Source organism: Oscarella lobularis, chromosome 1, assembly GCF_947507565.1.
Source record: "Oscarella lobularis chromosome 1, ooOscLobu1.1, whole genome shotgun sequence".
In the NCBI taxonomy this organism is placed as follows: Eukaryota; Metazoa; Porifera; class Homoscleromorpha; order Homosclerophorida; family Oscarellidae; genus Oscarella; species Oscarella lobularis.
Window position 1 is genome coordinate 3,879,595 of NC_089175.1, and position 21,091 is coordinate 3,900,685.

At 44.8% G+C, this 21,091-nt stretch overlaps 6 protein-coding genes across 19 annotated transcripts; all 6 read left to right on the top strand.

Moving 5' to 3' along the window:
• The first annotated feature begins 1,226 nt into the window (after positions 1 to 1,226).
• Positions 1,227 to 4,163, top strand: LOC136197435 (probable serine/threonine-protein kinase drkC). Its single transcript, XM_065987200.1, has 9 exons — positions 1,227 to 1,361; positions 1,622 to 1,737; positions 1,796 to 2,092; positions 2,154 to 2,492; positions 2,545 to 2,736; positions 2,791 to 3,070; positions 3,134 to 3,467; positions 3,516 to 3,747; positions 3,811 to 4,163. Exons 1-9 carry the CDS (start codon positions 1,357 to 1,359, stop codon positions 3,990 to 3,992), a joined length of 1,977 nt encoding a protein of 658 aa, XP_065843272.1. The 5' UTR covers positions 1,227 to 1,356; the 3' UTR covers positions 3,993 to 4,163.
• Positions 4,164 to 4,223: 60 nt separating this feature from the next.
• LOC136197506 (immunoglobulin superfamily DCC subclass member 3-like) lies at positions 4,224 to 7,256 on the top strand. 3 transcript variants are annotated; one of them, XM_065987289.1, is made up of 12 exons: positions 4,224 to 4,362; positions 4,426 to 4,581; positions 4,636 to 4,693; positions 4,743 to 4,768; positions 4,826 to 4,903; positions 4,950 to 5,046; positions 5,080 to 5,242; positions 5,435 to 5,707; positions 5,759 to 6,028; positions 6,090 to 6,371; positions 6,422 to 6,769; positions 6,826 to 7,256. In XM_065987289.1, the coding sequence occupies exons 7-12, from the start codon at positions 5,191 to 5,193 to the stop codon at positions 7,044 to 7,046; spliced, it is 1,446 nt and encodes a 481-aa protein (XP_065843361.1). In that variant the 5' UTR covers positions 4,224 to 4,362; positions 4,426 to 4,581; positions 4,636 to 4,693; positions 4,743 to 4,768; positions 4,826 to 4,903; positions 4,950 to 5,046; positions 5,080 to 5,190; the 3' UTR covers positions 7,047 to 7,256. The 3 variants fall into 3 exon arrangements, with proteins under 3 accessions (XP_065843361.1, XP_065843370.1, XP_065843378.1); XM_065987298.1 differs by having other exon boundaries at positions 4,950 to 5,020; XM_065987306.1 differs by lacking the exons at positions 4,224 to 4,362; positions 4,426 to 4,581; positions 4,636 to 4,693; positions 4,743 to 4,768 and having other exon boundaries at positions 4,789 to 4,903; positions 4,976 to 5,046.
• A 55-nt stretch (positions 7,257 to 7,311) lies between these two features.
• On the top strand, positions 7,312 to 11,360 carry LOC136197558 (uncharacterized). 7 transcript variants are annotated; one of them, XR_010672531.1, is made up of 14 exons: positions 7,353 to 7,807; positions 7,862 to 8,120; positions 8,418 to 8,524; positions 8,585 to 8,884; positions 8,950 to 9,297; positions 9,348 to 9,527; positions 9,583 to 9,756; positions 9,809 to 9,843; positions 9,899 to 10,048; positions 10,099 to 10,178; positions 10,438 to 10,779; positions 10,841 to 10,920; positions 11,013 to 11,135; positions 11,185 to 11,360. XR_010672531.1 is itself a non-coding variant. In XM_065987360.1 (11 exons), the coding sequence occupies exons 3-11, from the start codon at positions 8,116 to 8,118 to the stop codon at positions 10,156 to 10,158; spliced, it is 1,359 nt and encodes a 452-aa protein (XP_065843432.1). In that variant the 5' UTR covers positions 7,335 to 7,429; positions 7,641 to 7,807; positions 7,862 to 8,115; the 3' UTR covers positions 10,159 to 10,309. The 7 variants fall into 7 exon arrangements, 6 of the variants coding, with proteins under 6 accessions (XP_065843461.1, XP_065843432.1, XP_065843453.1 ...); XM_065987360.1 differs by lacking the exons at positions 10,438 to 10,779; positions 10,841 to 10,920; positions 11,013 to 11,135; positions 11,185 to 11,360 and having other exon boundaries at positions 7,335 to 7,429; positions 7,641 to 7,807; positions 10,099 to 10,309; XM_065987381.1 differs by lacking the exons at positions 10,438 to 10,779; positions 10,841 to 10,920; positions 11,013 to 11,135; positions 11,185 to 11,360 and having other exon boundaries at positions 7,338 to 7,429; positions 7,751 to 7,807; positions 10,099 to 10,309.
• LOC136197446 (immunoglobulin superfamily DCC subclass member 3-like) lies at positions 10,769 to 19,830 on the top strand. Of its 6 annotated transcripts, none has more exons than XM_065987220.1 (13): positions 16,548 to 16,645; positions 16,694 to 16,745; positions 16,809 to 16,964; positions 17,019 to 17,076; positions 17,126 to 17,286; positions 17,333 to 17,435; positions 17,483 to 17,644; positions 17,835 to 18,107; positions 18,159 to 18,428; positions 18,490 to 18,771; positions 18,822 to 19,169; positions 19,223 to 19,279; positions 19,335 to 19,608. In XM_065987220.1, exons 7-13 carry the CDS (start codon positions 17,593 to 17,595, stop codon positions 19,523 to 19,525), a joined length of 1,473 nt encoding a protein of 490 aa, XP_065843292.1. In that variant the 5' UTR covers positions 16,548 to 16,645; positions 16,694 to 16,745; positions 16,809 to 16,964; positions 17,019 to 17,076; positions 17,126 to 17,286; positions 17,333 to 17,435; positions 17,483 to 17,592; the 3' UTR covers positions 19,526 to 19,608. The 6 variants fall into 6 exon arrangements, with proteins under 6 accessions (XP_065843316.1, XP_065843292.1, XP_065843300.1 ...); XM_065987252.1 differs by adding an exon at positions 19,738 to 19,830 and having other exon boundaries at positions 16,551 to 16,745; positions 19,335 to 19,440; XM_065987236.1 differs by having other exon boundaries at positions 16,551 to 16,745; positions 17,126 to 17,151; positions 17,209 to 17,286.
• LOC136197614 (protein sidekick-1-like) lies at positions 11,480 to 13,254 on the top strand. Its single transcript, XM_065987413.1, has 6 exons — positions 11,480 to 11,811; positions 11,864 to 12,133; positions 12,192 to 12,473; positions 12,531 to 12,875; positions 12,933 to 12,986; positions 13,039 to 13,254. The coding sequence occupies exons 1-6, from the start codon at positions 11,763 to 11,765 to the stop codon at positions 13,251 to 13,253; spliced, it is 1,215 nt and encodes a 404-aa protein (XP_065843485.1). The 5' UTR covers positions 11,480 to 11,762; the 3' UTR covers position 13,254.
• LOC136197427 (dual specificity protein kinase shkD-like) lies at positions 13,369 to 16,547 on the top strand. The gene is made up of 10 exons (XM_065987188.1): positions 13,369 to 13,470; positions 13,742 to 13,812; positions 13,884 to 14,198; positions 14,255 to 14,593; positions 14,640 to 14,786; positions 14,896 to 15,209; positions 15,267 to 15,460; positions 15,524 to 15,857; positions 15,906 to 16,137; positions 16,190 to 16,547. Exons 1-10 carry the CDS (start codon positions 13,451 to 13,453, stop codon positions 16,369 to 16,371), a joined length of 2,148 nt encoding a protein of 715 aa, XP_065843260.1. The 5' UTR covers positions 13,369 to 13,450; the 3' UTR covers positions 16,372 to 16,547.
• Positions 19,831 to 21,091: the final 1,261 nt, after the last annotated feature.

Genomic DNA, 21,091 nt, shown 5'->3' on the forward strand with positions numbered 1-21,091 from the left:
AGTGTCTCGAACGCACGCAGGACAATACGCCTGCACCGCAACAAATTATAACAAAGCTCACACTTCAACGGGCACACCCGTTTTAGTGGTCTATTGTACGTATATACAGTAAAACCGGTCATTGATAGAGAGTTGGCCTTTATTTTTAGATGGCCCTGATGCCGTTCTTCGGGGTCCCGTAAACGGGACGGCTATCGAGGGCGAAGACGTCATTATGCACCTCAATGCAACAGGGTTTCCTTCACCGCAAAAAAAGTGGAAGAAAGATGACGTCTTTCTTGAGTTAGAAAGCAGTCGCTATAATCTCGGGCCAGATGGACAAACTCTATCAATCTCAAGTGTACAGACGAGCGATAGCGGCAATTACACTTGCGTCGTCAACAATACCGTAGGTGAAACATTAGAATATTTTCAACTAACCGTAAAAGGTATAGAGAATTCCGGAAATTCTAAATCGTAAAACTACGGTAATCACAATTTACAAGGTCCACCATCTCCACCCAGGCTGTTGGAGGCTAACATAACTGTCATGGAAGCATTCATCAAAATGTTCGTCAAGTGGACTGTCCCCTTCAATGGGAACAGTCCCATAACTGAGTATACATTGCATTACCGGCAGAAAGGAGGTGCGTTCTGGTTCACGATGCTTGTACGCAGTTCTCACGTGTCTGCTGACGTACCCATGTCTGTCAACCTAAATTCCTTGGAAGGCTTTGACTTTTACGTCACTGCTTCGAATCGTCATGGATCATCTGAGGAATCGGACATTTTTCAAGTATCTAAGAACAGCTTTCTCCTCATCGCACCGCCAACTTCGTCTTCGGAGCCAACAGGCAATACTAATAATTATTGATTAGCGTATAAAAGTCTCGCTAACAACTGCCGTCTTATGTATAGAAAAAAGCGGTCTCTCTGAGTCACGAGTCATCGTCATTGCTATTTCTGGTTTTGCAACTTCTATTCTGACTACATTTGCTCTCATTGTTCTGGCTTATAAACGACAGCGTCGGGCTCCGCCTCATCGTCAAGAGGAGCAACATGCGGTGCGAATGTTTGAAGTTGTTAGTCCTATATCCGACTCTTTTGCTGAATCGAAATTGAATCTCTCTTCAAAAGAAACTCAAGTATGAAGTGTACTCATCTGTATACTGCATGTTAGCTAGCTGACGTTCAGGTAGCGCGGCGCGGTGACATATATCCAGGATGACGAGACTCAATTAGCGATATTGACGTTTGAAGAAACCGCAACCGCGTGCAATGCGCAGTCGCTATTCGGCGGCGTGACGCGTCACTTCAAGTTCGGTCGACACTTGCTGCGCATAAACCGACGTCGCCTGTTTGTGTTACACTGAAAGAATGAGGTATCTACATACTTAAGGGCCTTGTCTAATTCCTTTCCACGCGTGAGAGGGACCCCACCATTGATCGTACTGTCTGGCGTCACGTTATTTTTGAGGCTATCTCCTCACAGCAGGCCGCGTACCTGTTTCGATTGGCGAGCGCGGGACTCATTTGCTCAAAGTTCACACGTTCACTTTAGCAACACGTTTAGCGCGCCCCGTTTCCTTCTCCGCGGATGCCATTCATATTGCATTTAATAATGGTCCTTTTTTCTCCGCAGTGGTCTTTCTGGCTCGATTATTGGTTTGATACAGCAATACAAGATCTCAAGCTACTGCTTGTTACTGCTGCTGCTGCTGCTGCTGCTGCTGCAACTTCGGGTGGTTGCTAGTGCCGGTGAGATCGATCACGCGTTCCCTAGACTATACGAGGTGCGGTGGGCATCGTATCGTAGGAGCTCAACGATTCGACATCCAAGCATTCCGAGCCGTCAACGGTTCCGACGAATTAACCGTCGCTTCTTGCTGGAGTGACGTCGCGTTCGGATCTCGGTCCGTTACGTGGCGACTGAACGGCCTTCCTGTGGACTTCGCAACGAACACTCGCTTCTCGTCAAGCTCAAAAGCCGACGCACATTCGACTCACTTCTTTCTTCAGATCAAGTCGCCGCTGAGCAGCGACAACGGTACGGTCGTCACATGCCAACCCGAGGGCTACAAAGAAAGCGACGCGGCTCTTTTCATCGTATACGGTAAGGAGATGCTGACATCATACTTACACGACCATGATAACAGCGATTTGCATCGTATTAGATTCCGCTCCCGTAGTCGAAGTCATTGGAGATGCTGATGTCACAGTAGAGGAAGAGACTTTGTTTCAACCCCGAGTTCGAATCTTTTTCTCGGGAGGAAACCTCTACTTGTTGTATTACCAGAATGAAATGCAACTTGGTTTGGAAACGAATGTCGATGGTGTTTACGGAACAAAAGATGTATTATTGTCACCGCTAAAAGTTCTCAAGGGCATGAGCGGCCCATTATCGGTCCTTGTTTCTTTGGATGGACTGTCCTTTTCTTATTCTATTTTTAATTTGACTGTTATCAGTCGAATTGTTGCAACACCCACAGCAGCATTTACATCGCCGTCATCAGGCGAGTTTAAATAATTAATTAATTAATTAATTAATTAATTAATTAATGACAGATGACGGTGATCCCACTACAAAGTCTATTGGTAAACTAAACAGCAGCAGCAACAGCAGTAGCAGTGCAAAATATACAACTCCGGCAATTACTCCGAGTCCTCCGAATCCTACATCTACAAGTCCTCAGTCAACAAGTGCGTATGATAATTCTAGTCTTGTGCCTTTTACATCAGAATCTTTGGATAAAAACAGTAATGAGATACGCACATTCATCGCTTTATTGCTTTACGTTTATTTATTTTTAGGCAAGTCATTGGCAGTCATTGCTGGCTCCATTTCTGGGGGCGTTTTACTTCTTGTTATCCTCGTAGTGGCGTTGGTCTTAATTTATGCCAAACTAAGAAAGAAAAAGTCTGTTAGTATAGAGGATCCGCTACGTCGAATCAGTCAGAGTGAAATTGTGTACGACGAAGAACGTGATTTTCTCGGCAGCGGCTGCAGTGGCGAAGTCTATCGCGCAAGACTAAAGACAAGCAAGGAGGTTGTAGCAATCAAAGTTTTTCTAAAGAGACGAGTATTACCACAGTAAGTTTATGTGTAATGCTAAACTGATTTTATTTGTACACATGGGCTGTTTTATCTGTGCAGGCAATCGACGCTGTTAGACAAAGAGGCTAGAATTCTATTGAGAATTAAGCCGCATCCTCATATTCTCAGTCTTATTGGCATCAGCACTTCTCCTAGATTCTACGCATTGGTCATGGAGTACATCGGTGGTGGTGACTTGTTTCAAGTCTTAACCTCCACTGATGATCGCAGCATAGAGCTGTGGGACAATCGTCTCGACATTGCCAATCAAATCGCTCTGGGAATGTCTCATCTGCACAAGAACGAACCAACCGTCATTCATCTCGACCTCAAGTCAAACAACGTTCTTGTGAACAAGAAAACGCGAGGAGGAAGAACGATATATATATGCAAAGTAGGTCAACGCGGCTAACCAATAGTATTATGTATTTTTCATATATAGATTTGCGATTTTGGTCTTGCAAAAATGACCAACGTTAGCTCTGTGACTCAGTACCGCCAAGAGGGCCAGACTCCTGGAGGCACTGTTACGTACATCGCACCGGAACGATATCAGTCGGTCACGTACGGCACCGAGGATGGGAAAGAAAAGAGAGAAATCGCCAAGAAATCAGACGTCTTCAGTTACGGAATTCTACTATGGGAAATTAAAGAACGAGACCGTCCGTACGAAGGTAGGTATACGTACGTAGGCTGTAGGCATCAGGTTATTGTTTTTTACCGGTTTTTTCTATAAGGAATGCCGAACGAAGCAATTCACTTACGCACGAAAGCGGGATGTCCACTCCCAAAGGGAAAAGTCGAGGCTCCGCGAGATTACACATCTCTTCTGAGTAACTGCGTCAGGTTCAATCCTTTAGAGAGGCCCTCGTTTGATGAAATCGTCAGTTTCCTAGGAACTAAACAAACTACTCTCTAAGTTAGGATCAGTTTATATTTCGCTAAATAACAAGAGCTGCATCATTGGGATAGAAAGACCCCTTTGATTTTTTGTGTAAGTCAATCCGGACATATACCCGCTGTCTCGTACCGTCTCGTACATGTGTTTATGTGTAGAGGAGATATATTTATCTGCCATTGTGTCACGTGATATTCGATCCTCATCAACAAAGCACGGAGCACAGACGCGCTTTCTCCTTCTGTCGTGTACACGGCGTCCCGCCAATGTCTAGCCAAACTATTGTGCTGCGGTAAGCCACCGTCGATCGCCTCGCAAGTCAAAGTCGTTGTCTCCGTAGGTTATAACTCGCAAACAACTAAAAGAAGACGCGCGTTGGTCAATGGCGCTGGTAAGGGAGACAGAAACGTCAAAGCTATTGACATTATCGTAGTGGATGAAGTAGACTCACTAGGTTTAGAATTTCACGTCATCAGGACACTGCTGCTCGAAGCAGCTAAGCTTTCAAACGTTTTTTCAAGCGTCTACGAACGTCCATACGCACCAACGTTATCTCTACCACCAAAAGGCAATGTCAAGTCGTGAAGAATATAGGATCTATGCGTAGATGGTCTCTCTGAATCAATCGGTTCTGTCTTGACTACATTGGCTCTCATTTTCTTAGTGAAAAAGCGACAGCGGTCGTCTTTTTATCCGCAGCCGTACCAAGTGTGACAAAAAAGGTATTAGTATTCAACTTATGCGATATGTCAATTAAGTATTTTTGATTAGATATTTGTGAACGGCTTGAAACTCAAGTACACGACATCACTTATCGTTTTGGAGATTTTTTCGCCTAGCGCTCAGAAATTTAGACAGCATTCTTTTACGGTTGCAAGGGATTTTTATCAGTAGAAACGGTTTTACGCAAAGAGACGAGGAATCTTATGATAGTAAGTTTAATCTTTTTCAATTTACCTAATTTCATTACTCGTTTAGCTAATTCAATTTGCTCCAAACAATAGTAAGCGCGCCTGCGCACCTGAATCGATTGCCCCGCTGTTCCACTGGTATTTTCTGGACAGTTTTACAGAGCGTGTACCAGCTCGTTTTGACCGAGGTATTGCAGGTTGCAGGAACTGATTTCCGACCTTCAAGGAGCGGGCCCGCCGCGTTATAGTAGCGGAAACGGCTTACTTCCTGTAGCAGTACTACTGTTTCCAGCTGACTGCATGACACTATGGACTACATCCTGCTTCTCATGATCTACGTGGCAGTGCAAAGACTCGCAGGTTTGATTTTAGTTACTGCACAGTAGTATATAGCCACAGGCAGGCGTTGACCGCAAAGTACACAAAAGAGTCCCCAAAGGGGCTTTTGTACGCAGACGCACATTCACGTCGATGAAGTCACCCGTTTTTACAAAGCAATAGCGTTGCACCGCCTTCTCCCCTATTGTTGCTCACGCGACTATTTACACGTAGGAGCAACGGTGGAGCTAAAATTGACATCGAATCCTTTGCCCACGCCCGATCAAACGGCCACATTTTTATGCACTGTGACCGGTTCTGGTACTATAATTCGCTGGGAAAAAGACAATACGGTGCTCAATCTAACGAACCCTCGCTACGTATCAACACAAAAACTGTCATCTCTTGACATCCTGTCTTTGGTGAAAACAGATTCCGGAATGTATCAATGTGTCGCTATGGTTAGCGGAATAGAAGAGAGCGACTTCTTCTATCTTGATGTATTAGGTGAAGACCGTCTAGTAGAATCTCTATAAATGAGACTGACTTTGCTTTTAGTGAACCCGGAAATTTCTTATAAACCGCTCACTGTCGCAACGGAAGGTGAGTCAGTCACTCTCGGTTGTCCATGTCAATACTTCACCAAAATGAGTTGGACGTTTAATGGAGTTAACGTCAGTTATAAACCAGGCTATAGTTTGAACCAAGAGAAGACGAACCTGACGATAAATCGAGTGTCTCGAGTGCACGCTGGGCAATACGTTTGTACTGCTGTCAACCACAATCAACATTATACGGCGACGGGTACACCCTCTCTGGTAGTCTACTGTGCGTATATAAAGCTGGTCACCTAAAAGAACGTCTTATTAGTTTGTGGCATTTTTTGCAGATGCCGCTGATGCCGTTCTTCGTGGTCCGGTAAACGGAACCGCTATCGAAGGCAATGATGTGAACTTTTACTGCAATACATCTGGACTTCCCACGCCACGATTAGAGTGGAAGAAAAATGATATGCTCGTTTCGGAGTTGGGAAGCAGTCGGTATGAAATCAGGTTAGACGGAAAAGTTCTATCGATCTCGAGCGCCCAGACGAGCGATACGGGCAACTACTCTTGCTCTGTCGACAATAGCGTAGGTGGAACATCTAAGTTTCTGCGATTAACCGTAGAAGGTATAGAGAACGCTTGAAATCTGAAATGAAACTAAGACAAGTTTATCAAGGACCCCCATCCCCGCCGAAGCTCTTGACGGCTAACATAACTATCTATGCCAATTCTATTAGAATGTACGTCAATTGGACTGTTCCCTTCAGTGGGAATAGTGCCATAAAGGGGTATACATTGCATTATCGACAAAAAGGAGACGCCTTTTGGCATATGATGCTGGTACACAGCTCCCAAGTCTCTGCCACTGTGCCAATACCTATCAACTTATCTGACTTGAGAGATTTTGAGTTCTACGTTACAGCTGCCAATCGCCACGGATCGTCTGAAGAATCGGCCCTTCTTCAAGTATCTTCGAATAGTTTTATTGTCGTAGCAACACCAAGTTCGTCGTCAGAACCAACAGGCAATAAAAACTATTGATTATGGAAACGAATACTAACTATCAGTCATATGTTTTAGAAACAGAAAAAGGAGGTTTCTCAGATTCGGACATTGTCATTGTCGTTGCCGTTTCTGGTTTTACAGTTTGTATCTTGACTACAGCTGCTCTAATTATGTTGGTTTATAGACGACAGCGTTGGGCTCTTTATCATCCACGTGATCCAAATGGACCGGTACCAATTCTTCGGGTCAGATCTTCCTTATCAGAGTCTTCGACTGCAAGCGAAACCCAAGTATGACTCTGGTATTCAAAAGTTTGTATGGTTTGTGTCATTGACTCAGAGGTACTGCGGTTGGTTTAGTTACGTCTGCCAATAACTGTAGTCCGAAACCTAGGTAATAGTTTCAGGATACTACTACAGTAGTAGTAGTAGTAGGAAATTAATTAAAATAGATTCAGAATGCGGGATACTCAACGGGATGTACTCAACCTCTACCCACGTGGGCAGCTCGTGGGGGCGGAGGAGCGCGGAAGTGGGTCCCACCTCCTCACGTAGACAAAAGCTACTGCGCAGTCTCAAGTACACAACGCTCACTTCCTAGTTCGGGAGAAGACTTAGTCCTGAGAGCAACTTCTGTAGGAACTGTCGTGGCCGGGCGGGTGTCGAGAAAAGATCATGAGGTAATATTACTTGTAAAAGGCCCAGTTTTTTCACACCGTGAGAGAGGAAATAGGAGGGGCCCCCATGAGTTTATCTGAAGCGTCAGTTAGTCTGGTGGGGTCTAATAAACGACGTGATACCACTCAAACTGTACAAGAGTACCTCTGCGAGTAGACGCTGAACCGATAGAGCCTTGAAGAAGGAAGCATGCTTTTGTTTATCTTTCAATAGGCGGTTCGCGCGGTTTGGTTTGACCTCTTGCGTCATCTCACGTGCACATACCATACATACATTGTACATACCAGAGTATTCTTGAAGAGCTCTTTGTTCCGATTCGAAAGAACCTCGAAAGTACAAAGTCGTCTGCTTTCTGCTACTAGTGCAAATCGCTACAGCAGGTGAAATGTGCGGTGCTATTAGATGCATTGTCGTCACCCGTTCACGTGATGTAGCCGCCAACGGCGTCGTCAAGATACGAACTTTCCGTGCCGTCAATGGCTACAACACCACCGTTGCGACGTGCTATAAGCTAGGCGTTCACCCAAATTTAAACGTCTACTGGAACTTCGACGGTCATCCCAAGAAACCGCAACCGCGTGCAATGCGCAGTCGCTAGGGGTATCCGGCGGCGTGACGCATCACTTCAAGTTCGGTCGACACTTGCTGCGCATAAACCGACGTCGCCTGTTGGTGTTACACTGAAAAAATGAGGTATCTACATACTTAGGGGCCTTGTCTAATTCCTTTCCACGCGTGAGAGGGACCCCCACCATTGATCGTACTGTCTGGCGTCACGTTATTTTTGAGGCTATCTCATCACAGCAGGTAGTGTTGCGTACCTGCTTCGATTGGTGAGCGCGGGACTCAGTTCTTCAAAGTTCACACGTTCACTTTAGCAACACGTTTAGCGCCTCGTTTCCATATATTATAATCTCCCATGTTATTCCCCCGCAACGAAATCCGGATGCCAATCATAACTTGTCTTTAATGGTCCTTTTTCTTGCACAGTGATCTTTCTGGTTCGATTGTTGGTTCGATACAGCAATGTAAAGTCTCAAGCTACTGCTTGCTACTGCTGCTGTTGCTGCTGCAACTTCGGGTGGTTGCAAGTGCCGGTGAGGATCACGCGTTCCCTAGATTATATGAGGCGCGGTGGGAACATGGGCTATGTGTAGGAGGAGCGCACCGATTCGAAATCCAGACATTCCGAACGGTCAACGGTTCCGACGAATTTACCGTCGCTTCGTGCTGGAGTGACGTCGCGTTCGGATATCGGCCCGTTACGTGGCGACTGAATGGTCTTCCTGTGGACTTCGCAACGAACACTCGCTTCTCGTCAAGCTCAAAAGCGGACGCACATTCGACTCGCTTCTTTCTTCAGATCAAGTCACCGCTGAGCAGCGACAACGGTACGGTCGTCACATGCCAACCCGAGGGCTACAAAGAAAGCGACGCAGCTCTTTTCATCGTATACGGTAAGGAGATGCTGACATCATACTTATATACACGATCATGATAACGGCGATTTGCGTCGTATTAGATTCCGCTCCCGTAGTCGAAGTCATTGGAGATGCTGATGTCACAGTAGAGGAAGAGACTTTGTTTCAACCTCGAGTTCGAATCTTTTTCTCGGGAGGAAACCTCTACCTGATGTATTACCAGAATGAAATGCAACTTGGTTTGGAAACGAATGTCAATGGTGTTTACGGAACAAAAGATGTGTCATTGTCACCGCTAAAAGTTCTCAAGGGCATGAGCGGCCCTTTATCTGTCCTTGTTTCTTTGGATGGACTGCCCTTTTCTTATCCTATTTTTAATTTGACTGTTATCAGTCGCACTGTTGCAACACCCACAACGGCACCACCATCATCAACGGCGGCACCATCATGCAAGTTTAAATTTTGCATATCGAGACGTCTAATAATTGTATAACTTTAGATAACTATTCTACAAAATCTATAAATAGCAATAGTGCAGAAATGACAAGTTCAGCAGTCACTTCGGTCAGTTCTGCTTTTGTAACGACGAGGCGTACTCCAGCAAACTCGGTTACTGTTGCTACTACGATAACAGCGTCGATGGAATCTTCTCCAGCGTCTTCTGTGCATAAAAATGGCGGTATAAAAGAATAGCCCTTTTGTTGCTTTTGTATTATTATTATTATTATTATTAGGCGAGTTATTGCCAGTCATTTTGGGTGTCTCCATAAGCTTTGGAGTCGTTTTTCTTGGGCTCTTAATAGTGGCACTAATTTTGATTCGCCGCAAGCGAAATAAATTCTGTACTAGAACCGAGAGAATACAAAATCGCAGTCAGGATGCTGAAACCATGCAAGTTAGAGTAACCGGTAAAAATACTCAGATTTTTGTACTTTCTCTAATCGTACTTCATCCTTATAGGGCAGCACAATGGGGCAACCAGAGCCGAAGGAAGCGTACGAAAATATATTTATTTGTATTGTAAATGGCTTGCACGCTTTTGCTTTGCAGTTCTCTGTTGAGGATTTGGCTAACGATGTGATGGATGACCAGCAAAAAGAAAATGAGAGAACGAGAGAAGAAGTCAGGAGAGAAAATCAAAAAACAAGAGAGGAAATTAGAAAAGAAAATGAGAAGACAAGAGAAAAGATTCGTTTAGCTGTACGCAAGCTTCTTCTTGTGACACGAATTATTTATTAGTACATTTGCAGGAAGCTTCAAATTCCAAAGGGATTTTGAAAGAGCCTGAAAGGATTTCGACTGCACTATAATGCCGCTACAAGTAGCCTAGGTACGTGTAACTAAACTTTTTACGTAGCTTCACTGTACATAGATCTCTGGTATTTATCTGCTATTGTATTGTGTCACGTGATATCCAAACAAACAGAGCACGGATCTCCACAGATCCGTGGTCAAAGCACAGACGCGTTCTCCTTCTGTCGTGTACACGACGTCCTGATAATGCTTATCGAAACGATTGCGCCGCAGAATTAGGCGTAAAGCCACCGTCGATCGCATCGCATGCGCGATCAAAGTCGTTGTGTTCGTAGGTTAGCACTCACCAACCGGCAAAAAGAAGATGCTCGCTGGTCAATGGTACCGGTGAGGAAGACAGAAACGTCAAGGCTATTGACATTATTGTAGTGGATGGTGAGAACTTGCGCGAAGCATCTAAGCCTTCAAATTAACGTTTTTTCTGAACGATGTTTTCTTCCATGCGGCACCAAGAGGCAATGTTATAGTCATAAGAGCGAGAATGCTAATGTAGGATCTATGCGTAGATGGTCTCTCTGAGTCAATCGGTTTTGCAAACTTCTGTCTTCACTACATTGGCTCTAATTTTTTGAGTGCATAAGCGACAGCAGTCGGCTTGTTGTCCGCAGCACTACCAAGTGTGACAAAAAGCAGTAGAATTTGACTTGTGCAATACTTCAATTAAAGTATTTTGATTAGATAATTGTGAACGGCTTGAAACTCAAGTATGGCATTAATCATCTTTGGACCTAGTGCTCAGGCAGCATTCTTTTACGATTGTAAGTGATGTTTTGCTTGTTACGTAGAGATGTGGCATCTTATGATGGTAAATCTAATCGTTTTCATTTACCTAATTCCATTACTCGTTTAGCTAATTCAATTTGCTTCAACAACGCACCTGGGCACATTCAGTTGAATTGAATGCTCCATTGTTTTGCGCACTCGACTTGAATTGAATGCCCCATTGTCCATTTTCTGGACAATTTCACAGAGCGTGAGAACTTTTCACTTTTACAAGCTCGTTTTTGACCGAGGTATTGCAGGTTGCAGGAACTGATTTCGGACGTTCAAGCAGCGGGACCGCCTCGTATAGTAGCGGCAAGGACTTATTTCCTGTAGCAGTACAACCGTTTTCAGCTCACTGCATGACACTGGACTACATTCTGCTGCTCATCTACTGGGCAGTGCAGAGACTCGAAGGTTTGACTACTACACAGTAGTATATAGCCACAGGCAGCCGTTGACACAAAGTGCACACAACGAGTCCCCAAAGGTGATGATGCTTAGTTAGTGCTTCTGCATGTACGCACGCACAGCAGACCGATGAGTCACCACTTTTGCTTTGACTCCACCCCTACGACTCCACCCCTATTGTTGTTGGTCACGCGACCTTTTAGGAGCAACGGTGCAGCTAGATTTGACGTCGGGTCGTTTGCCCACGCCCGGTCAAACGGCCACATTTTCATGCTCTGTGACCGGCTCTGGTACTATAATTCGCTGGGAAAAAGACAACACAGTGCTCAATCTAACGAACGTCCGCTACGAATCAAACCAAAAACTGTCATCTCTTAAAATCCCGTCTTTGGTGAAAACAGATGCCGGATTTTATCAATGTTTCGCTATGGTTAATGGAATAGAAGAGAACGACTTCGTATATCTTGACATATTAGGTGAAGAAGACCTTTAGAATCTCTATGAATGAAACTGACTTTGCTTTTATAGTGAACCCTGAAATTTCTTATAAACCATTCACTGTCGCAACTGAAGGTGAGACAGTCACTCTCGGTTGTCCATGCAAATACTTCACCAAAATGGGTTGGACGTTTAATGGAGTTAACGTCAGTCGTAAACCGGGCTATAGTTTGAACCGAGAGAAGACCTATCTGACAATCAATCGAGTGTCTCGGGTGCACGCCGGGCAATACGTTTGTACTGCGGTCAACCACAATCAACCTTACACGGCGACGGGTACACTCTCTCTGGTTGTCCATTGTGCGTATATGCTGGTCACTTAGAAGAACGCTTTATTAGTTCGTGGCATTTTTTGCAGATGCCGCTGATGCCGTTCTTCGCGGTCCGGTAAATGGAACCGTCATCGAAGGCGACGATGTGGACTTCTACTGCAATGCATCTGGACTTCCCACGCCACAAATAGAGTGGAAGAAAAACGAGATGCTCGTTTCAGAGTTGGGAAGCAGTCGGTATGAAATCAGGTTAGACGGAAAAGTTCTATCGATCTCAAGCGTCCAGACGAGCGATACGAGCAACTACACTTGCTTTGTCAACAATAGCATAGGCGGAACATCTAAGTTTCTCCGATTAACCGTAGAAGGTATAGATAACACATAACACTTGAAATATAAAGTGAAACTAAGGCAATTTTATCAAGGACCGCCCTTCTCGCCGAAGCTCTTGAAGGCTAACATAACTATCATCAATGCCAACTCTATTAGCATGTATGTCCATTGGACTGTTCCCTTCAACGGGAATAGTGCCATAAAAGGGTATACATTGTACTATCGCCAAAAAGGACACGCCTTTTGGCATGTAATGCTGGTACACAGCTCCCAAGTCTCTGCCACTGTGCCTATCAACTTATCTGACTCGAGAGATTTTGAGTTCTACGTCACGGCTGCGAATCTACACGGATCGTCTGAAGAATCGGCCATTCTTCAAGTATCTGCGAATAGTTTTCTTGACTTTGCACCACCAAGTTCGTCGTCAGAACCAACAGGCAATAAAATTTACTGAATGAAGTATACGATTACCTAATATAGCCGTCCACGTTTAGATATGGAAGACGACGGTCTCTCGGAGTCAAGTGTTATTGCCGTTGCTGTTTCTGGTTTTGCAATTTCTATCTTGACTACAGCTGCTCTAATTATGTTGGTTTATAGACGAAAGCGTTGGGCTCTTTATCCGCACGAGCCAAACGGGACGGTACAAATGCTTCGGGTCAGATCTTCCTTATCACAGTCTTCGCAGCCTTCGATTGCAAGCGAAACCCAAGTATGACTCTGGTATTCAAAGTTTGTACGGTTGTTTTCTAAAAATTAAAATAATTTTGGGTCTATATCGTAATGGCACTATGCAGGCCAGATCTTCTAATTAATAACAGAGTCTTCCCTGTAACCCTTAGGCCTGGGTTGACTCTCTTACCGTCATACGGGAAAAGGGAGAAGGACCGAGATATGACTCCGTTCCATTGCGCAAGAGTTCATATTATACGGGACGCTATTACGTAGCTATTTCGCAGTCGCCACGACGTACGTCAGTTGTACGCTTCCTAAGATTGGTGTTAGAAAAAAGATGACTCAGAGCCACCAGAGGTACAGTATTACTAAGAGGCCCAGTTTCACGCAGTGAGAACCTAAAGAGGAGGGGTCCACGCACAGTAAGTGCATGCCGATCGACTTCGCGTTCAAGTTACTTCCCCGGTATGATAAGTTTCATGCATATATATCATGTCTGTATACCGTCATTATCTGAACCGATCGAGAGAAGAACTGTGCAACTCGGTGGTTGCGGTTTTTTAGTCCCCCGCTTTGCTAGTGTCATGCACTGCCCGGCCGGGATTACTGTACAAAATCTTTGTTGCAGCCTTTTGAAAGATCTAAATGGCATCTGTTTTCTGATACTACTAGTAGTGCACCTTCAGGTCGCCAAAGCAGGTGAAAATTCGCGGTTTCGTTATACATAGATGCGCATGTCGTCATGCGTTCACGTGATGTATCTACCGTAGCCGTAAAAGGAGCCGACGGCCTCGTCAAGATCAAGATCCGAACTTTCCGTGCCGTCAGTGGCTACAACAGCACCGTCGCATCGTGCTACACGCAAGGCGATCACCCAAATCTGAAGGTCTCCTGGAAGAAGGATGGTCGTCACATCGACGACGTCGCTGACAATCGTTTCTCGTCGAGTGTGAGAATAAAATCGGGGCCGTCGACTCACTTCTACCTTGACTTCAACCCGGCGTTGAGCAGCGACAACAACACCGTCATTACATGTCAGCTGGACGGCGAAAAAGAAAGCGAGTCGGCTCGTTTGATCGTGTTCGGTACGGAGACTGTCATCATAGATATACATGTAGCATCAATGACGCAATTGTTTTAGACTCCGCTCCAATAGTTAAAGCCATTGGAGATGGCGTTGTTACACTACAGGAAAGATCATTATTTCATCCTCAAGTTCAAATAGATTTCCAGGGAGGACAGCTCTACCTGATTGTCTCTCAAAATGGAAAGGCGTTCCAGCAAACATCAGTTGATGGTGTTTATGGGACAAAAGACGTGCTATTGTCCCCCATTAGGGTTGACGTGAAGATGAATGGTCGTCTATCTATTATTGCTTTTATGGACGGTCTTCGCTTCATTTACGATATTTTTCGTTTGATCGTTGTCAATCAAACGGCTACTGCAGCGTTTTCTCCGCCGCCATCTTCACCTTCATCATGTAAGTTGTTATAATAAAATTTTGCTAATCTAATAATTAGTGACAGATGACGGTGACCCTACTACAGAGTCTATTGGCGATAGTGACAGCAGCAGCAGAGGCAGTAGTGCAAAAAATACAACTCCGGCAATTACTCCGATTCCTCCAAGTCCTACATCAACAAGTCCTATGTCAACGAGTCCTACGTCAACAAGTGCGTATGATTTAGATAATTCTAGTCTTGTGCCTTTTGCATCAGAATCTTTGCATGACAACAGTAATGAGATACGCACGTTCATCGCTTACGTTTTATTTATTTTTAGGCACGTCATGGGCAGTCATTGCTGGCTTAGTTGGCGTCCTTCTTGCTATCCTCGTAGCGGTGTTGGTCTTAATTTATAAATTAAGAAACAAAACGCCTATTAGTAGAGATGATCCGGAAGGCATTGTAGAAACTTCTCCAAGGAGACTGCCCGCAGCTCCAAGTCATATCAGCACGGACTCGGGTTTGACGCAGTGCGAGGAGAATAGCGCGGCCGACCCGGAGCAGTGTGAGGAGAACAGCGTGACAGACTCGGAGCAGTTGGAACCAAATAGCCGCGTGATCAATGAACGCGATGAAACAACCGTGGCAATAGTAAGTTTCTTCTAGGGCTGTTTGCAGAAATTATTCAAGAAAGCAACGATCGCTTAGGAACCGACACTCGATCCGCTCACGGATAATAGAATAGTTCCGCTACGTCGAATCAGTCAGAGTGAAATTGTGTACGACGAAGAACGTGATTTTCTCGGCAGCGGCTGCAGTGGCGAAGTCTATCGCGCAAGACTAAGGAAAAGCAGCGACGTTGTAGCAATCAAAGTTTTTCTGAAGAGACGAATATTACCACAGTAAGTTTATATGTAATGCTAAACTGATTTTATTTGTACACATGGGCTGTTTTATCTGTGCAGGCAATCGACGCTGTTAGACAAAGAGGCTAGAATTTTATTGAGAATTAAGCCGCATCCTCATATTCTCAGTCTTATTGGCATCAGCGCTTCTCCTGGATTCTACGCATTAGTCATGGAGTACATCGGTGGTGGTGACTTATTTCAAGTCTTAACCTCCACTGATGATCGCAGCATAGAGCTGTGGGACAATCGCCTCGACATTGCCAATCAAATCGCTCTGGGAATGTCTCATCTGCACAAGAACGAACCAACCGTCATTCATCTCGACCTCAAGTCAAACAACGTCCTTGTGAACAAGAAAACGCGAGGAGGAAGAACGATATATATATGCAAAGTAGGTCAACGCGGCTAACCAATAGTATTATGTATTTTTCATATATAGATTTGCGATTTTGGTCTTGCAAAAATGACCAACGTTAGCTCTGTGACTCAGTACCGCCAAGAGGGCCAGACTCCTGGAGGCACTGTTACGTACATCGCACCGGAACGATATCAGGTGGTCACGTACGGCGCCGAGGATGGCAAAGAAAAGAGAGAAATCGCCAAGAAATCAGACGTCTTCAGTTACGGAATTCTACTATGGGAAATTAAAGAACGAGAGCGTCCGTACGAAGGTATACGTACGTAGGCATCAGGTTATTGTTTTTTACAGGTTTTTTCTATAAGGAATGCCGAACGAAGCAATTCACTCACGCACGAAAGAGGGATGTCCACTCCCAAAGGGAAAAGTCGAGGCTCCGCGAGATTACACATCTCTTCTGAGTAACTGCGTCAGGTTCAATCCTTTAGAGAGGCCCTCGTTTGATGAAATCGTCAGTTTCCTAGGAACTAAACAAACTACTCTCTAAGTTAGGATCAGTTTATATTTCGCTAAATAACAAGAGCTGCATATTGGGATTGAAAGACCCCTTTGATTTTTTGTGTAAGTCAATTCGGACGTATACAGTACGCTGTCTCGTACCGTCTCGTACTACATGTATTTATGTGTAGAGGAGATATATTTATCTGCCATTGTGTCACGTGATATTCGATCCTCATCAACAAAGCACGGAGCATAGACGCTTTCTCCTTCTGTCGTGTACACGGCGTCCCGCCAATGTCTAGCCAAACTATTGTGCTGCGGTAAGCCACCGTCGATCGCCTCGCAAGTCAAAGTCGTTGTCTCCGTAGGTTAGAACTCGCAAACCGGCTAAAAGAAGACGCGCGTTGGTCAATGGCGCTGGTAAGGGAGACAGAAACGTCAAGGCTATTGACATTATCGCAGTGGATGAAGTAGACTCACTAGGTTTAGAATTTCACGTCATCAGGACACTGCTGCTCGAAGCATCTAAGCTTTCAAACGTTTTTTCAAGCGTCTACGAACGTCCATACGCACCAACGTTATCTCTACCACCAAAAGGCAATGTCAAGTCGTGAAGAATATAGGATCTATGCGTGGACGGTCTCTCTGAATCAATCGGTTCTGTCTTGACTACATTGGCTCTCATTTTCTTAGTGAAAAAGCGACAGCGGTCGTCTTGTTATCCGTAGCAGTACCAAGTGTGACAAAAAAGGTATTAGTATTCAACTTATGCAATATGTCAATTAAGTATTTTTGATTAGATAATTGTGAACGGCTTGAAACTCAAGTACACGACATCACTTATCATTTTGGAGATTTTTACGCCTAGCGCTCAGAAATTTAGGCAGCATTCTTTTACGGTTGCAAGGGATTTTTATCAGTAGAAACGGTTTTACGCAAAGAGACGAGGAATCTTATGATAGTAAGTTTAATCTTTTTCAATTTACCTAATTTCATTACTCGTTTAGCTAATTCAATTTGCTCCAAACAATATTAAGCGCGCCTGCGCACATTCACCTGAATCGATTGCCCCGCTGTTCCACTGGTATTTTCTGGACAGTTTTACAGAGCGTGAGAACCTTTTACTTACCAGCTCGTTTTTGACCGAGGTATCGCAGGTTGCAGGAACTGATTTCCGACCTTCAAGGAGCGGGCCCGCCGCGTATAGTAGCGGAAACGGCTTACTTCCTGTAGCAGTACTACTGTTTCCAGCTGACTGCATGACACTATGGACTACATCCTGCTTCTCATGATCTACGTGGCAGTGCAAAGACTCGGAGGTTTGATTTTAGTTACTGCACAGTAGTATATAGCCACAAGCAGGCGTTGACCGCAAAGTACACAAAAGAGTCCCCAAAGGTGCTTTTGTACGCAGACGCACAGTCACGTCGATGAGTCTCCCGTTTTTACAAAGCAATAGCGTTGCCCGCCTTCTCCCCTATTGTTGCTCACGCCACTATTTACACGTAGGAGCAACGGTGCGGCTAGCTTTGACATCGAATCCTTTGCCCACGCCTGGTCAAAATGCCACATTTTTATGCTCTGTGACCGGTTCTGGTACTATAATTCGCTGGGAAAAAGACAATACGGTGCTCAATCTAACGAACCCTCGCTACGTATCAACACAAAAACTGTCATCTCTTGACATCCTGTCTTTGGTGAAAACAGATTCCGGAATGTATCAATGTGTCGCTATGGTTAGCGGAATAGAAGAGAGCGACTTCTTCTATCTTGATGTATTAGGTGAAGACCGTCTAGTAGAATCTCTATAAATGAGACTGACTTTGCTTTTAGTGAACCCGGAAATTTCTTATAAGCCGCTCACTGTCGCAACGGAAGGTGAGTCAGTCACTCTCGGTTGTCCATGTCAATACTTCACCAAAATGAGTTGGACGTTTAATGGAGTTAACGTCAGTTATAAACCGGGCTATAGTTTGAACCAAGAGAAGACGAACCTGACGATAAATCGAGTATCTCGAGTGCACGCTGGGCAATACGTTTGTACTGCTGTCAACTACAATCAACATTATACGGCGACGGGTACACCCTCTCTGGTAGTCTACTGTGCGTATATAAAGCTGGTCACCTAAAAGAACGTCTTATTAGTTTGTGGCATTTTTTGCAGATGCTGCCACTGCCGTTCTTCGTGGTTCGGTAAACGGAACCGCTATCGAAGGCGATGATGTGAACTTTTACTGCAATGCATCTGGACTTCCCACGCCACGAATAGAGTGGAAGAAAAATGATATGCTCGTTTCAGAGTTGGGAAGCAGTCGGTATGAAATCAGGTTAGACGGAAAAGTTCTATCGATCTCGAGCGTCCAGACGAGCGATACGAGCAACTACACTTGCTCTGTCTACAATAGCGTAGGTGGAACGTCTAAGTTTCTGCGATTAACCGTAGAAGGTATAGAGAACGCTTGAAATATGAAATGAAACTAAGACAAGTTTATCCAGGACCCCCATCCCCGCCAAAGCTCTTGAAGGCTAACATAACTATCAATGCCAATTCTATTAGAATGTACGTCAATTGGACTGTTCCCTTCAATGGGAATAGTGCCATAAAGGGGTATACATTGCACTATCGACAAAAAGGAGACGCCTTTTGGCATATAATGCTGGTACACAGCTCCCAAGTCTCTGCCACTGTGCCTATACCTATCAACTTATCTGACTTGAGAGATTTTGAGTTCTACGTTACAGCTGCCAATCGCCACGGATCGTCTGAAGAATCGGCTATTCTTCAAGTATCTGCGAATAGTTTTATTGTCGTTGCAACACCAAGTTCGTCGTCAGAACCAACAGGCAATAAAACTACTGTATGGAAACGGATACTAGCTATCAGTCATATGTTTTAGAAAAAGAAAAAGAAGGTTTCTCAGATTCGGACATTGTCATTGTCGTTGCCGTTTCTGGTTTTACAGTTTGTATCTTGACTACAGCTGCTCTAATTATTATGTTGGTTTATAGACGACAGCGTTGGGCTCTTTATCATCCACGTGAGCCAAATGGAACGGTACAAATACTTCGGGTCAGATCTTCCCTATCAGAATCTTCGACTGCAAGCGAAACCCAAGTATGACTCTAGTATTAAAAGTTTGTATGGTTTGTTGCATATGACTCAGAGGTACTGCGGTTGGTTTAGTTACGTCTGCCAATAACTGTAGTCCGAAACCTAGGTAATAGTTTCAGGATACTACTACAGTAGTAGTAGGAAATTAAAATAGATTTAGATCTCGCGGAATACTCTGTACCCACGGTGACCCACCAATTAAGTCCTCCCACCCTCTTTGGACCTCGCTCCCCCGGATGTTACCGATCCTCAGATCGGTAACATCCGGGGGAGAGAGGGTCTGGAACCGAGGCTACTTAGGCAGTAACTGCGCAGTCTCAACACTCACTCCCTACGGACAGAAGGAAACTCAGCTCGGAGGAACTGTCTGAGATAGCCGTGGGTGTCGAAAAAAGATGAGGTATTACTTGTAGGAGGCCCAGCCTTTATTTTCACGCCGTGAGAAAAGGGTGGGTCCCACGTGGTGCATGAGTTTACCTGAAGCGTTGGGTACAATCGATATTATGCGACTTGATACCACTCAAACTGTACAAGAGTACCTGCGAGTACACGCTGAACCGAGAGAGCCTTGAGGAAGGAAAAGCATGCTTTGTTTATCTTTCGATATGGTTGGCGCGGTTTGTTTGACCTCTGCGTCATCCATACCCCCCGTGCACATACCATACGTGTACTGCATACCAGACTATAGAAGAGCTTTGTTCCAGCCTTTGCGATTCAAAAGAACCCCGAAAGTGCAAGGCCTTCAGTGGTGTCAGCTTTCTGCTACTACTCAGCCTACTGCAACTTCAAGTCGCTACAGCAGGTGAAATGTGCGGTTTAGCTAATAGATGCATGTCGTCACGCTTTCACGTGATGCAGCCGCCAACGGCGTCGTCAAGGTACAAACTTTCCGTGCCGTCAGTAGCTACAGCAGCACCGTCGCGTCGTGCTACAAGCAAGGCGTTTATCCAAACTTGAGCGTCTCCTGGAAGAAAGATGGTCGTCACATCGACGTCGCTGCTGACAAACGTTTCTCGTCGAGTGTGAAAATAAGGCCGGGGTCTTCGACTCACTTCTACCTTGAGTTCAAGCCGGCGTTGAGCAGCGACAATAACACAGTCATTACATGTCAGCCGGACGGCGAAAAAGAAAGCGAGTCGGCTCGTTTGATCGTGTACGGTACGGAGAACTGTCATCATACAGATATGTATATATAGCATCAATGACGTAATTGTTTTAGACTCTGCTCCGATAGTTGAAGCCATTGGAGATGGTTTTGTTACACTACAGGAAAGGAAAATTCTTTATTTCGTCCTCAAGTTCGAATAGATTTCCAGGGAGGACGGCTCAACCTGATGTACTTTCAAAATGGAAGTTCCAGCCAACACCAGTTGATGGTGTTTATGGGACAAAAGACGTGCTATTGACCCCCATTAGAGTTGACGCTACGATGAACGGTCCTCTATCTATCATCGTTTATATGGACGGTTTTCGTTTCACTTACAATATTTTTCGTTTGATCGTTGTCAATCAAACCGCTACTGCAGCGTTCTCTTCATCTTCACCTTCATCACGTAAGTCTTAGATTGTTATAATAAATTTTTTCTAATTTAATAATTAATGACAGATGACGGTGACCCTACTACAAAGTCTATTGGTGATAGTGGCAGCAAAG

Excerpts from the sequence above, each read along its gene's own strand:
- LOC136197427 (XM_065987188.1), top strand. The coding sequence starts at position 13,451 with ATGACTCAGAGCCACCAGAG. Across the intron at positions 14,594-14,639 it reads GCCATCTTCACCTTCATCAT|ATGACGGTGACCCTACTACA; the intron begins GTAAGTTGTTAT and ends AATTAGTGACAG. Across the intron at positions 14,787-14,895 it reads AACGAGTCCTACGTCAACAA|GCACGTCATGGGCAGTCATT; the intron begins GTGCGTATGATT and ends ATTTATTTTTAG.
- LOC136197614 (XM_065987413.1), top strand. The coding sequence starts at position 11,763 with ATGGTTAATGGAATAGAAGAGAACGACTTCGTATATCTTGACATATTA. Across the intron at positions 11,812-11,863 it reads CGTATATCTTGACATATTAG|TGAACCCTGAAATTTCTTAT; the intron begins GTGAAGAAGACC and ends TTGCTTTTATAG. Across the intron at positions 12,987-13,038 it reads TATTGCCGTTGCTGTTTCTG|ACGAAAGCGTTGGGCTCTTT; the intron begins GTTTTGCAATTT and ends GTTGGTTTATAG.
- LOC136197506 (XM_065987289.1), top strand. The coding sequence starts at position 5,191 with ATGGACTACATCCTGCTTCTCATGATCTACGTGGCAGTGCAAAGACTC. Across the intron at positions 6,029-6,089 it reads ACCCTCTCTGGTAGTCTACT|ATGCCGCTGATGCCGTTCTT; the intron begins GTGCGTATATAA and ends CATTTTTTGCAG. Across the intron at positions 6,770-6,825 it reads TTCGTCGTCAGAACCAACAG|AAACAGAAAAAGGAGGTTTC; the intron begins GCAATAAAAACT and ends CATATGTTTTAG.
- LOC136197435 (XM_065987200.1), top strand. Across the intron at positions 1,738-1,795 it reads TCGGGTGGTTGCTAGTGCCG|GAGCTCAACGATTCGACATC; the intron begins GTGAGATCGATC and ends ATCGTATCGTAG. Across the intron at positions 3,071-3,133 it reads AAGAGACGAGTATTACCACA|GCAATCGACGCTGTTAGACA; the intron begins GTAAGTTTATGT and ends TTATCTGTGCAG.
- LOC136197446 (XM_065987244.1), top strand. The coding sequence starts at position 17,593 with ATGGACTACATCCTGCTTCTCATGATCTACGTGGCAGTGCAAAGACTC. Across the intron at positions 18,429-18,489 it reads ACCCTCTCTGGTAGTCTACT|ATGCTGCCACTGCCGTTCTT; the intron begins GTGCGTATATAA and ends CATTTTTTGCAG. Across the intron at positions 19,280-19,334 it reads CATTGTCGTTGCCGTTTCTG|ACGACAGCGTTGGGCTCTTT; the intron begins GTTTTACAGTTT and ends GTTGGTTTATAG.
- LOC136197558 (XM_065987389.1), top strand. Across the intron at positions 8,885-8,949 it reads AGCTCTTTTCATCGTATACG|ATTCCGCTCCCGTAGTCGAA; the intron begins GTAAGGAGATGC and ends GCGTCGTATTAG. Across the intron at positions 9,757-9,808 it reads CATGCAAGTTAGAGTAACCG|GGCAGCACAATGGGGCAACC; the intron begins GTAAAAATACTC and ends TCATCCTTATAG.